This window comes from Pleurodeles waltl, chromosome 2_1 (assembly GCF_031143425.1).
Source record: "Pleurodeles waltl isolate 20211129_DDA chromosome 2_1, aPleWal1.hap1.20221129, whole genome shotgun sequence".
NCBI classification, from domain to species: domain Eukaryota; kingdom Metazoa; phylum Chordata; class Amphibia; order Caudata; family Salamandridae; genus Pleurodeles; species Pleurodeles waltl.
This window is the reverse complement of record NC_090438.1, coordinates 201202989-201217646: the sequence shown is the minus strand read 5'-3', so window position 1 is coordinate 201217646 and position 14658 is coordinate 201202989. Positions and strand designations below refer to the sequence as shown.

General features: G+C 40.0%; 1 protein-coding gene across 3 annotated transcripts in view; it reads left to right on the top strand.

The window, feature by feature from the left end:
• Nucleotides 1-14658, top strand: part of MTMR1 (myotubularin related protein 1) — a 403694-nt gene that overhangs the window by 375208 nt on the left and 13828 nt on the right. For all 3 annotated transcript variants that reach the window (XM_069212405.1, XM_069212404.1, XM_069212403.1), the window contains one exon: nucleotides 9522-9698. In XM_069212405.1, coding sequence (XP_069068506.1) covers nucleotides 9522-9698 — 177 coding nt within the window. The remainder of the gene's footprint in view (nucleotides 1-9521; nucleotides 9699-14658) is intronic.

Sequence of the window (14658 nt, the reverse complement as noted above, 5' to 3'; positions counted from 1 at the left end):
ACCTAGGAGAAAGGTTACCCCAGATCCTTTGCGTACATCGCCAATGGCTCGGTTCTAATCATGCCAGAATGCAGCATGTGTAAATTATGCTTTTCAGCCTAGGTGTGAAGTTGTTGAGTAGCTTCTTTCTCCAATAACTTATACATGCAGGGTAGGAGAGTGATTGGTCTTCAGTTAGATGAGTCATATGGGTTCAGATTGGCTTTCTTCAGAATTGGTAAAACTATTGCTCTCTTTAGTTTTTTCTCGGAGTTTGCCTTCCAACAGAATATGATAAAAACGTGACTGATTTGCCTGCAATGGTAGGGTGGTAAGATGTGAGGTGGCAAGCGGGGCAGATGTCCAGGGACGATCCAGTGGATCTACTGGCACTGATGAGCTTTAAACAGATCTCTTGTTGTTTTTTTGGCAGGAATGCATTGTCCATGAAAATATATCATGGGACAGGCCCCCATCACAAAATATAATTCACCAGCTGAGTGACCCCGTTAGTAAAAGTGAGTTGGGGGTATTTACCCTCACTGTAGTGATACCTCACCTCAGTGTCCACATGGTCATGTACAACCCGGGACACTCCGATCAGTACCGATGTTTATACATGGCCTACTCTGGTGGTAATCAGTGCATGTTTGATGTACCCAGAGGACAAAGTTGGCAGGATATGTCGAGCACGACATGCTCATACTTCTTTAAAGTTTATCAGAAACAGGTTTTGTTAAGAGACAGCCGTCCAGAGATGGTTAATACCGGCGGTTAAGGTGCCTCAGCTGAAATGGAAGGGAGAGAGTCTCTTGTGCGGCAAAGTCGAGGGAGGGACAGACAGCTGAATAAAAAAGCATTGGCAAAGTCAGTAGATCTCACCTCTGCGAGAGCTATTGGTTAAGTCTATTTTAGCTGTGTTGTACAGCATTGTGGTTGTACAGTAGGTCTAAAAATGTATTATTAACTGCTATGAAACGGCTATTGTTTCATTATTAAGTCATTATTAAGTCGTGGGTGATGGTGTGACCTAACAGGAGGGACAAATCTGGAGGTGATTATCTCATCCACAGGAATTTCTCAAAAGTCTAGAAAAAACAAGCACATATGGTAGAAATGGAAAAAGCCAGGGATGCCTGTGCCTGAATAGACTAAAGATAATTATTGCTGGTTGTACTTTCACCATCACTTGAAATGCGAGGAGCCTCAGAAAGTCCTGACTCTGATGCTGGGCTTCTATGCGACTGTTAAACCCTGGCCGAAGGTATGTGCCAAAACTAACTTTGGCATTTCTGACTGAAATCAATTGTGTAGGAATGAATTACATGTGAAGTGTACCGAGCTGCCAAGGTGCTCTCCAGAGGCTCCTTGGATGAGATGCTAAAGAAATGCTAAAACGGCCCGTGAGAAATGGAACACAACATGCTATTAAACCACTTAGTTTCCTAGCGCCTCACTATGCGTTATGTCTGCTGTCTGGCAACGCTATTACACCTGGAGGCGAGCTTTGTGCAAATCAGTCAGTGGTAAAGCAGCAGCATACTCATCACAGTCCAGTCAGCCGTGCACGAATACAAAAATAAATTATTAATATGCCCATACATGAGAAAAGCTTCTAGAGCATGCTGCTGAGAGGGGTGCTTACTGTTGAGTTGTGCTCTCTCCTCAAAGCTCCCCGCCTTCACCTCTCCCGCCCTTTCTGCCGGAGTGTAATTTAATCAGCAACCAATCACTGTGTATGTAGTGCTGATGTCACTCAATTAGCGTAAGGCATTGTAGAGGAAACCCAGAACGTACGAAGTTGAATTATGAGGAAGAGTGACAAAGTACTGTTATTAAGATTACTGCATGGTTTCAGAGCCCATACACACACCTTTGTGCACGCTGTGTAAAATAGTATGGCCCTGGACAAAACTGGTGGAATAACCTTTTGTTAAGAGCCTCATATTGCGCGCACACTGTATTTTTTCTTTTTTAAGTGATTAAAGTGAGCCGCAAGAGGGCGTGGGAGGGGTCTTCTTCGGAAAGCCAGTACAACATTCCAAACACATGAGCCGAGGCAATCTAAAGAAAAAAAGTGCGCTGTAACTAACTTAAATGGCAAGAAGCAAAATAACACATGTAAAAGGGCCAGTAGCCAGGGAAGGGAATGACACACAAAAATTAGGGACAAATGGCCACGATTAACCACTGAAAACTAAGGAATTTAGAAAAGCATTTGAAACAAATAATGGAAAGTGCTGGGTGTGTTCAAAGCCCACAGACTGAATACAGCATGTCGAGAAGACAGTGCAAGTGTGCTGCCTAGGCTCAATCTAAAAACGAGCCTGCCTACTGCTTGAAAGAAATAGAAATATGTGCAACTGGTTAATTAGCAAATGTAAAGGCTGCATGGAAGTTAATATTGGCAGCTGGCTTTAATTGAAGGAGTCACTTAAAGCTTAGTGATGACAAATATTTCTTCTTTTTGGGTGGTATTGTTAGGACATTACAAGCTGAGCTACGGAGTGTGTGATTTTAATGGAGAGTAAATATTTGTACTAGGTACAGTCCGCTTTTTATTAAAATCTATATTTTGGAAGCACTTTAATTCTAAACCTAAATCTTTTTGGGGCAGCCTATCTTATACCGTGTGTAATACAAGTTTAAAATAATGACTTGCATTGTCATAAGGCTTTCTTGTAGCACTAAAAATAAACAAGTCACTAATACCCACAACACCAACAAGGATTACATTCTGTGGTTCGCTGGTTAAAAACACAGACATCTGCTGCAATCGTATTATAAATAGAGGTTTCATGATGTAAAACAGTTCATGTCCTGCTGATTAGTTTAACTTGCATTTCTGTTTTTTTCCTTTAAGGTGTACGTTAGTCTATATACTCTTACCCGAAAATGAAAATCCAACAAAATAGTTACAGAATATATATATATATTTTTTAGCCATTCCTTTGACCCTCCCCCCACATACCCTGAACCCATCTCCATTCTGTTCAGGATCATAGTTCCCATACTTTTTTATGCACTTTGACTCCTGGATGCACTATGCATGTTACAGCTAGGGCCCTGGGCAAATGTGATTCGGCAGGTGCAGTGTGCAAAAGTATGGATTTTCCACAGTCACATCAGCATATTTACCAGATTCTACCAAAACATTGTTTCTAACTCCAGAGGCGGTTCCCCCTAAAGGGCGAAGGAGCGTCACCTCGCCTGCAGGGAGAGCAGAAGGTAAATGTAAATTAATAAAATGGTCATTGTCATTTTTTTTACATCTGTGCTGCCAGCCCGCGCTGTTTCAGCGTGAGTGTGAGGCCCAGACTGATTCCTACTGATTGCACGATGACCTGCAAGCCTCATCGTGCCAGTGCAGAGTGCGCATGTCTGATAGTCCTGCTGTGTTGTGACAACAAGCCCGACAGCAATCCCAGCAGTGTTAAACAGCAAGGAGGTTGCAGGCACGGGCCTCTAGCTTCAAAATGAGCACTGGATTAGTCTTCTCCAACCAGTCCTGTCGCTTCTCTGATGCTGAAAACAGCATGAGAGCAGCTCCGGGATTTGTTAGATTCGCGTTGGCTTTTGTAGGAAGTCAACCACCTTCCTTCCCTTTCCCTGCCATTCTAACTTCATGGGATTGGCTCGGTTGGACGGCTGCTCCCTCTTGGAGCACAGTGTCAACACCGTCATCCTCATGATCTCGAGAGACACCGGAATGAGGGCAGCATCTGTAGGTTTTTCGACATTGCGACGTACCCCACACTTTCGAATGTCTCCAGGCGCCCCTGTCTAGGTCAAATGAAATCAAACGTTAGTAAAAACAAGGCGCCAGATATTGTCACACATTGGAAGGCCCTTGGCAAAAGTCGACTGCTAACCTTTCAGTGGCATATTTCTGTATTTGATTGTTAAACTGCTGTTAATAAAGTGGAACCATTTCCTCAATCAGCGTTTTCCTGTGTAAAAAAGATAACATAATTAGGAGATACTGTCACATGGTGTGCTGCATTATGCCACACAATTTGCATTTTCTTGACCCAGATTTAGTCAACCCTGCTGTAAAATTTGATCCCCTCCAGTTGTAAAATTCCAGTGGCTCTTGGTATAACTCGGTTGCATTCAGTCTTCTTAAAAAGGGCTTGCTTGCAGTGCTATCTGGCTTTGCATGGTTTTGAGGAACCTATTATGTATTTGACCACAAGGTGGTGATGTCGGATATCGTTAGGTGGCGATCCCGTTACTTCATGAGCGAACAATGTCTCTAAATTCAATCCTTACTTAGCAAGACATTTGTGGTCTGAAATGAATACATATTACTTGACCTTGCTTGATGTAGGGTAAACCATATCTATAAAATCCTGAAGGTAACACAAGCATGTATCTTTCGTTAGTTTCAATGAATCTGATGTGAAGCATGAATTTGAAAGCAGTGTCCGAGGAGTTGTGTGTTACCACATAGGTAGCCTCTCACCCTTTTCTGAATATGAAAAAGTTATAATTCTGCAAAAAAAAAAAAAAAACCTGCAGGATTTCTTTCATGTATCCCTAGTGTCCGTCTAGGGAGCCCCTAACTTTTTTATTTTATTTCAGAGATGTTCCGTTTAGAACAAAAGGGCTGGATCCACCCCAGTCTTTCAGAACATTTACACAAGATAAATTAGCAAACCAATACTCTAAACCAGTGGTTCCCAACCTTTTGATTTCTGTGGACCCCCACTTTAAAATTAATGGAACCCAGGGACCCCCACTGAATCATCATTGGAATCCGGGGACCCCCGCATGAGTCATTACTGGAGGCTGGGGACCTAATTTGTCAATATTTGTTAATATTTTTTTTTATTTTCTAAGCAGTCGCGGACCCCCTAAGAAGGCTTTGCGGACCACAGGTTGGGAACCACTGCTCTAAACAGAAAAAAACTCATTTAGTAGATAGAAGACTCTCCAGACAATTTCTATCCTTGCTAGGCGGCGTCAGTGTGGTACAGCTTGGATCCTGTGGCACAGCAAGCAAGTGACCCACATCTGTGCAGAACTGTCACACTGAAGCCGCTACACGAAACACACAGGTGGTCTGGGCATTCCAGTGCTACGCCTGGAATGGTTCTGTCCAGACTTTAAAATATAATCTGTTCATGCAAATTTGATTGTTTTAGATACTGGGGAAGGTAATAAAGAGGACCGACAAAAAAATATAACTGTACTTTTAGTTTTTTTAAACACCCACTCAAAAATACGATTCATCCTGATAGCACGCTTGTCCTCATAGAGATGTTGTTTGTCAGGTTTTGTCAGGGTTTAATAAACACTATGATGCTCACAGTGTGGGTTAAATAAGCACACACTCTCTCGCTGCCAAATGCTAAAACTTTTATACTGCCCACCTGTCAGCAAAGCTAAATTTACTGAGGTTTTTCTTGTCTACGGCATGGATCAGCTAATCTTCTCTTACATGAGATTTTCTTGGAAGTGTGAAATCACTGAGGAAAAGACAGAAACAGCCTCTCATCCCTTCCTAAATCCTTCTTTTGCAACAGCTTATTACAACATTGCATCTCACCTATTCACAATAAAGGCCCTTCCCTGGACCTAATTTTCTCAAATCTTCAATCCTCTGCAAGTGGATTGATCAAGTCACTTCTTAATTATTTTAAAAATAGTGTCACAGCACACCCAGAAGCGGTTATACTAAAATTAAGAGACCTTGGACACAAAATAGAAAAATATCCTTAATTACTTCACTCACTCTCTAAAACTGCGAGCAGAAAGTGGAAGAAGATCTCGAACATCATGAACAAACTAGCTCACACCACCAAATTTAAAGAAGCATTGGCAAAGCCAATAGGTCTCACCAGTACAAGAGCTATTGGCCATGCTCATTTTTCTCATCAATCATTTGATTGCAAATGTTTCAGTAATAATAATCAGTGATGCCATAGAAGGTGTTGTCAGCGATTTAATATATGAAGTAACTAGCTGTGCATGGCGAAGGAGCAAGTTATAATTACATTAGGACACAAGTTATAGTTACTAGAGTTCACCGTAACTAAAACTGCTAAATTTCTCTGGTTTCGTGCGAGGCAATTCAGAACCTAACTATAACGTCCCAGTAACCCTTTTGTTTCTTTTAAGTGAATTTCTATGCTTTTTTTGTTTTTTTGTTTAAGCATGGACAGACATAAATATATTCAGCCGTGCGCAACAGGGTTGGGCCACAGGGACTGGCCTGTGGCCAAGCCCTGCAGCCAACCCTCCTGCATGCACCCAACCCAAACTGCTCACAGCCTTTAGTCGTGTTCAGAATGAGGTTAGATGCAGTGGTTGTTTTTTGTTTTTTTTTAAATTTTTCTCTGGATCCATGGATCCACCGGTCCAGGGAACCATGGATCCACTTGTGGATCAGGGGCAATTTTTTGCCCACGAGTGGTCACAGGGACCCCTCTATGTGTCCTCTGGGGTCATGATACCTGTATCCAGACCCTTTATGTGATTTTGCACTCCTCTTTTCTCACCCTGAGCTGATGTGACAAACAAAATGGCGGCCTCAACTTTTCTGTCAAGTTGCGGCCAGCTAATCAGGGCCTTGCTTTTCCCTTGTGGTGTAATTCCATTCAATGGTTCGGGCTGTAGTTGTGTTAAATTTGAAAAATCCCATTGACATAGAATGGAGGAAAAAGTGTTTTGGACCCCTCTCCTGCCTTTTTCGGCCCCCACTTGACAGATCAACCTGAAACTTTCAGAACAGCAACTGAACTGACCAAAGTATAATTTTTGAAAACTTCGTTAAGATTCATCAAACTGCGCCAAAGTTATTGTCAAAACAAAAAATGCTCTGCCTATAGGGAAAAAAGGTCCTTACTATAACTCCCTAGTGGCAATTGCCACTAGGTAGAATAAACATATATATATATATATATATATATATATATATATATATATATATATATATATATATATATATATATATATATATATATATATATATATATATATATATATATACCCATTAAAAAAATAGAGGTTACAGAGACTTTATAGTTAGGCTCACATTTTAAACATACAAAACCATTGAAATTCAGCTGTCATAGTTAGTTATTTCAAGTAACTATAACCTGTGCCCTAAGGTTACTATAACTTGCACCCCTCCAATGCACAGGTTTCTAATCAATAATTTTTCTACAAATGTTACAGTGATATTATCAGTGATGTCATAGAACATGTCATAAGAGATGTAATATCTGGGGTAATTAGCAGTGCATGGCGAAGGCACGAGTTATTGTTACCTTAGGGCATGAGTTATAATTACTGGAAATAACTCTAACTATAACAGCTGAATTTCCATGGTTTTGTACTTTTAAATCCTTTTAAAATATAAGCATAACTATAGCATCTCTGTAACCTTTGTTACATCCCTGTAACCTTTGTTTTTTCAGTGTATATATAGACTTGTTACCATACTATGGCTTCCTTTCATCAAAAGTAATCTACCTGCACCTCGGTTCTCATGCAACTTCAACATTGTAGCATCATGTTGCAGCTCGGAAAACCTTTTGTTTTTCATTACTTGCCCTAGCCATTCTGTCTTTGTTGGAGGGTTGATGCGCATGTGCGTACTTTTGTTATGTTGTTTCAGTTTGTAGCCATAACATAATGAAAACAATGAAAGGATTAAAACTTTGTCTAGTGCACATCCGATCCCAAGATACATATTCTACTATTTAAAAAACAATAAAACAATCCATTTAAACAATAATACACAGAGAATTCCATCCATTACGTTTCTCTTGGTGAAAATAATGTGACAAATATACAAAGCATTAAAACAGTGGCAATGACAACACCCTTATAGCCTTCTGTCCTGCACAAATTCAAAGTCATTCCAATGTTAACTGTTTGTTTTATGTAAAATAATTATAAAAAATTACAAACAGGAAATAGACAAAAAATTATTTTTGCATCTGTGCTATTACAAATCTGGGGATTCGTATGGTGCTCAATCCAGTTCTTTTATTAGACTAAGCCAAGTGGACCAGATATAAGAGGCCACAGAGCAAACAGTGTTAATATTGCCTGCCCTGTAAAATAATAAAAGTGGCTTGATAGGCTCTTATTGCCATATTTTTTTAAAATGGGGAGGAGCCAGTGGTGTCTTGCTCCATAGGTTTTGTGCATAAGAGCATAAAGTCCAGTCATGTATCTCAGCCCTCCCCTCTGCCACACACACAGACATGTTAAAGTGTTGGCAGCCAATCAGAAATCAGCACAGAGACAGTTTGATCCGAGGAAGATCCATGTCCCTAGATATCTATATTTTTTTGCCTTTAATATCTCCAAAACTACAGAATGGATTTACTCCAAATCACAAAAAAGCACAATCTGTGCAACAAAATCTAGCTTACTGACAAATTTGGTGTAATTCCATGCCGCAGTTTAGGCTTTAGGGTGTAAAGACCCTATGGAAAAATAAATGGGGAAATCACGTTTTGGGATTCCACCCCTCTTTTTCTCGGCTCCCGCTTGACTGATCACCCCAAAACTTTCAACACAGAAGCTTAACCAACTGAAGTGTAAGTTTTGAAAATGTCATGCTTCCAAATGGATGGAGCTCTTTATTTCTACTTACTAGTCTATGCCTCTGTTGTAAAGAATTGATGAATAAGGCTGTTCTTACTCTAAGAGATATAGCAATTGGAAGATACCAAATGGAACACTGATGTGCTAACAAGTGCCTCCCACTAAAGTAGAATTTGCACTATCCAGGTTATATCTGCCTGGGCAGCAAGACAAAATAATTTAAAGTTACATAGCAAATTGAAGAACAACTTGAACAACATGACGTGGAAGCAATCAGTTCTTAAATACAAACATCTAGTATGAGACTGAGGCTTTAAATATAATGTAATGTTACATTAATTTAGGTAGTAATTTGTTGATGAGACCATTACCGTTTGAAAACTAGATGATGTGACATGTATTTGTTAGTTACTTGCATTAGCACTACTAATGATTATCATGGTTATTGTGGAATTGTTGCAGGGTATACCCAGTTAGGGAGTTTGCTATATAATGAATCTAGGTGAGTTTAATTTCTTCTTGTTTATTCTTGTTTTACCACAGTTTATAGGTAGAGTCATTTTACCAAGATCACATACACACTATTCAACCTAGATAACCTTCCCTCAACAATGTATTCTTTCATTTAAAATTAAGAAGTATTAAACTGAGTCATTTGACCCTACGCAAACCATTTTTGGATTTTACACTTTTATATTTTAAATACATTTTATTGAGGTAACCATGAATGTACATTTGGGCAGGTCTGAAACTTTGATGGAAAGCCCTTCAAAAATTATAAGAGGATTAAACTATTTTAAGACCCGCAGTGCGTTTGTTTCACATTTTACTGACTCTTTTCATGTATATTTAAATGTTATAAAGCATCTTTTATCCTATATTGCCACAGGTAAGGCTGAAGAAATGATATACTTTTGATTGTAGTAATGTTTCCATTTATGATAAAGTACTAAGTTGCTTATTTCTTACATTGTTAGGAGCTGCACATACGAACGATCTCACTGTGGTCCTACGTCAATAGTCAAGTAGATGAATTTACTAACCCGTTCTATGTAAATTATGAGAATCATGTGCTTTATCCTGTTGCCAGTCTGAGCCATTTGGAATTATGGGTGAACTATTATGTGCGATGGAATCCAAGGATGAGACCACAGGTATTTATAACAAATTGTCTTCCTTTTCGGCTTGTGCTTCCATTGTCTTCTGATTAATATTTATTTGTATTCTAAAATATTCAGACATAATCCAGCTACAACAGCTTCAGTTGGAGATGACATCATCAAGCAAAAACATTGTGCTATTAATGCAAAGCATGTATTACATGCCTGTAATATGGGTTCATTTCTGGCACTGGCAGCAAACTCAATATTGTGACTGTGGTGAGAGAAGGCACAATTTCCTGTTTTAACTCTCCTTTGCACCAGGATTATTCAGTTTAGGCATTAAATTATAAGAAGCCCTTGTGAATTTTTAGTTCCACTGAGAGTTGCACAGATACCAAAAAATCACAAGGGATAAAGGTCCCACAGTTCTTGTTCCCAACCTGTGTTCCAAGGACCCCTGGGGGTCTGCTAATCCACCGCAGTGGGTCTGTGGCTGCTTCGGAAATTAACTAATATTAACAGATTAATAAAGTGTAGATAAAGTGGCTAAATGTACAATTGAAAATGTTAAAACGTACTGTAAATGTCAAGGAATTTAAATTGAGGCTAGAAATTATATTAGTATCCTCACATTGATTTGTGGGAGCAGTGCAGGTGCATCAAACAGAATATAGCATGGACAATGTGCGACTTCAATTGAATAAAAAAAACCTCCAACCTTCCTATTAAAATGTTTGTTTTTTTATTATTTTATTTGTTTGCAAATTAAAATGTGTTATCATGTGTGTATGTGTTTGATGGAATGCTTGTTTTTGTATGTTTTGTGTATTGTGTGGTTCAAATTATCGACAATGTTTAGGCATGTGTCCCCGAATTCCAATAACTATTCAGTGCGGGTCCTTGGGTTCTAGTAATGATAAAGTGGGGGTCCCCAAAAGTTAAAAGGTTGGGAACCACTGGTTACAGTAGTTGCTTTGAAACAGATTGTGTATATACAGTTTTTCAACAGTGATTAGCTTACCTAGGTTGCCAAAGTCCCTGATGCTGACTTCCACGGTGGACAACCGATGACAACACACTAAGGCTCAGATTTAGGAACTTTGTGGCGCAGGGCAATACAGCAGGTCACTTTGCTGCGCTACCCTGCGTCACAGGGAAAGGGCAGGAATGTGCTGTATTTAGCCAGTACGGCACATTCCTGTCCTTTCTTCCTACGTTGATGCCCTTTTGGCCACATAGCACAGACGCAGGCATCCTTGCACCATGGTAGAAAATGCAGCACACATAGAAAGAGGAAAAAACAAGAAGAAATAAAGCTATTTCTCCTCGTTACTTTAGGATTTTGGCACATTCCCAAGTTTACCAGGGTTGGTAAATCTGGGAATGCATAAAAAACCATGGGAGTTGCGTGAGAACACCCATGCAACGCCCATTGAAAGCCTCCCTAGTGCAGAATAAGGTAATGCAGCGATTTGCACTGCATTGCCTTACTCCATATTTTTTAAGCCATTCAAAGCCACACAAAGTGGCTTTGCATGATATAAAAAATATGACTTAGAGCTTTACGCCTTGCATGTACCATGTTGCGTGGTGCAAGCATGGCGCATAACCCTCATAGATATACCCCTAGATGCAATGTAAGCATTCTAGCTCACGGCTAGCCAGTAGAGTGAAAGGATGTAGAAATAGACAGAGGACCATACATTTCATATATATTTCCTTTCTTTAAATCAAACTGTAAATAATATTTGGGTACATATTACTTTGAGGACAACTTTACTTAAATGTTTCTCTGTGTACTTCCATCTGGGCGCGCTATAAATAGTCAGGTAATAGGTACATTTTGCACACGTATACATAGTTTTCATTGGAATCACTGTAAGTAATGTAAGCTGAGCTGACTGGTCACTGCATTGCATTATCTTGTTCACTGTATTAGTAAATGATTCGCATTTTTTAACCATGTATACAATTGCGAACATTGTATTCATAAGGAAGAATATTGTGCCGTAGCAGCAAGCAATTCTCTTTCTCATAACTATACTGCACACTGCATATTGGCAGCCAAAGGGGTTGTGCTGCAAGGGTTGGGTCCACTTGTCCAGTGCACAAAAGAAACATAAAAACATGTTGTCCTTGACCCCAAAGAATATGTCTTGGCTGTCGAGTGCTAATGCATCTTTGTGCTTCATCCCAAAGAATATGTTGTGGCATTTTACCACTTTCCTCTACTGCCCTGGTGTTGTGGCTTTGTACAGTTGCCAATTCCATTGGCCTAATGAGACCCAGTCTACTTTTGCAGCAGTAGTGAGGGGTGTTGAATCTGAATATCGACATTTTATCATTGTGAGAGTGGAGGCTGAGATGCACACCTTCAGGGGGAGGAGGTCGGGGAAGATGGAGGGATGGAATATTAGTGTGTGACTTGCAGTCAAGTGCCCTTGCATCAGTTCTTTCTAGATATATCACTCCTAGAAATTCTTGACTAGGGATCCATTTTTTCCTGAGGTTGTGCAGTTTTTTAGTTTTGCTGTTTCCTTGCCTTACAAGTGCTTTAATCTGGGAATGGAAAAGGCCTCTCTGAAAACAATCTCCGTTTCTTAGGGCTTCTCGACCAGAGCTTGTTGTTCAACCTACCTGTCTTATTACAATTTTTGAAGGGACTCTTGAATGCTTAACAACATTAGGTCTGTTGCATGGGATCTTACATTTTAGATGAGTGTGCCATTTGTGGGCACGTCCTCTTGATGAAAGAATCTTTCATGTTTAAAGCAGTAATTTTGATGCAGAGTTTGGGAGTGTCAGCACTTTTGTGTAGATCCATTTTCATACTGTTCCTGCTTGCTGTGGTGGTACAGGGTCAGGCTTCTTTTGTGCCCATGAGATTCCTCAGTTGCAGAAGCTTAGTCTGATATTTTCCCCTTCTTCACCCCTCTAATCAAGAAGAGTGTTTACCCCCTTTTGAACTCAGTAGGGCCATGTCTTTGTTGACAGAACCAAAGACTACCATCTGGATAACCAGCTTTTATTGGGTTTTGTCTTCACTGCACTCTACTAGCTTCTGATCCAAGAGATCACAATTCAGGTCCAATTATATAAGGCACAAGTATTTCCATGGTCTTGCTACCTCACTGATTTTCCATGGCCGACAATACCACAGGTGCCTGAGATATCATTCTCCAGGTCAATACAGAATCAAATCATTCATTAGAAGAACGCTCCATGAACAAGACAATGGAAGATCTTACCTCTCTTTCCTTCAAACGTAAAGAAAACTCCTTAAAGTTTAGAAAACAATCTGAAAACCCTCCTGTTCACTCACTTTATGGTATGACAACCACAAAATAGACATTAGAACACCTATTCTGCCTACTGTTCATCAACAGATTTTGACATAAACCAGTCAGAAGCCTTTAATGCTTTATATAGCAATTAAAGACTTTTCCATCTAAACTACATTTGCAGATTGCATCCCAGGTCATTGATTTGTTTATGCCTATTTCCTGTATATTGCCTATCATCACTGACTTCCTGAGGCTCAGCAGAGGATTTCAGCCCTCCCATATATTCTTCTGTCTTGCTCTCCCTTTTTGCCCTTTTCATTTGAGACAACATTAACGTGATAGCTAAGTGCTTTGCAAAACCTTAAAGGGTAAAATAAATAAGGCAGTGCCCTAATAAACTGTGTTCAGGTTCAGCACCCATTCTATACAGGGGAGAGGTGCAACTTTACTTTTCAGCTTTTCTGAATTGGGTTGCCTTCCCAGACCTGGGTATCTGCTCGTTCTTTCACAGGGCATTATATGCTGGAATTTGAGGACGAATTTGGTTGTGCAGGGCTCCAGTTGGTATTGTTGTAGGTGGTTCTTCCGTGTCCTCCCGTGGGCTGAATTCTCAGGTCCACACATTTTGGGACGAGTTGCTAAGAAGGTTTTAGAAGAGGTGAGGAATTTTTAGAAAGAATAATGAATTGAAAAAACAAGTTACTATCTCTGGTAGCACATTTCCTGATACATTTTCTACCTTCCAAAGCATTAATCAAAACGGTCTCTTTGACTCGCTCCCAGTGCACAATTGGGGTTTCTCTGTAAATATTTTGTATATAATGTATTTTGGCTTCTCTGTGTAGCAGTGAAAGTACGTGGACTGGATACCACATGGTTAGGTGATAGGTAGGTATTTCCACGGCCTTTTACTGTCAGGTATCAACTAGTAAATATTCCTGGCATTGAAAGCTTCTACGTCCAGGTCAGGGCTTGGGTTATTTCAAGAGATGGTGAATCTTCAGGAATACAGTGTGAATCAGAAGAAAAGCTGCCCCATAGGACGGAGAGTAGTCCTGCTCTTAAGAAGTGAACCCTGACCACTTAAAATCAAATCCAGTATTAGCAATCTGTTTCTTTACAGTAGGTATTATGTCATGGACTATTTTAAGGAAAATACAATCTGCACATGCAGGGAGTATCACTGCTCAACCAATAATATTTCAAGACTTGTTTTAAAATTAAACAGCCTTTTGGTCATGGTTTGTCTAGAATGAACATGTTGTTACTGAACAATTATTCGCTCACTTAGTCTACTGCTGTCATTACTCTCTTTCGATGATTATTTCTATGTTGCTTCCTGTCTCTCACCATCAGTGTCCCAAGATAAGTCTTCAGTGGAAAAATAATAAACAAAATGATATAGAGGAAGCAATTCTAAATCCCATCTAAAGCCCCAGTCATTCTGACTTTTATATCCAGTTGTTCTTCACTTGTGGCTTTTTTTTTAGCCTGTAGGAAGGTCGTTGACAGGGCATCAGTGAGACATAGCGAGTCGGTCTTGTAGGCCTGCCGTGGTCAGATGGTTTTTGGCACAGACATATGATAAAAAGCCCTGGTGTAAGCATGAGTCATTAGGTGGAGTAAAAGCACACCTCCTTTCCACACAACCTGTGACTCTCTCTGGTTCCGACTGACCACCTCACTGATGCAATGTAAACAAGACCCGCAAACGATGGAAATAGACA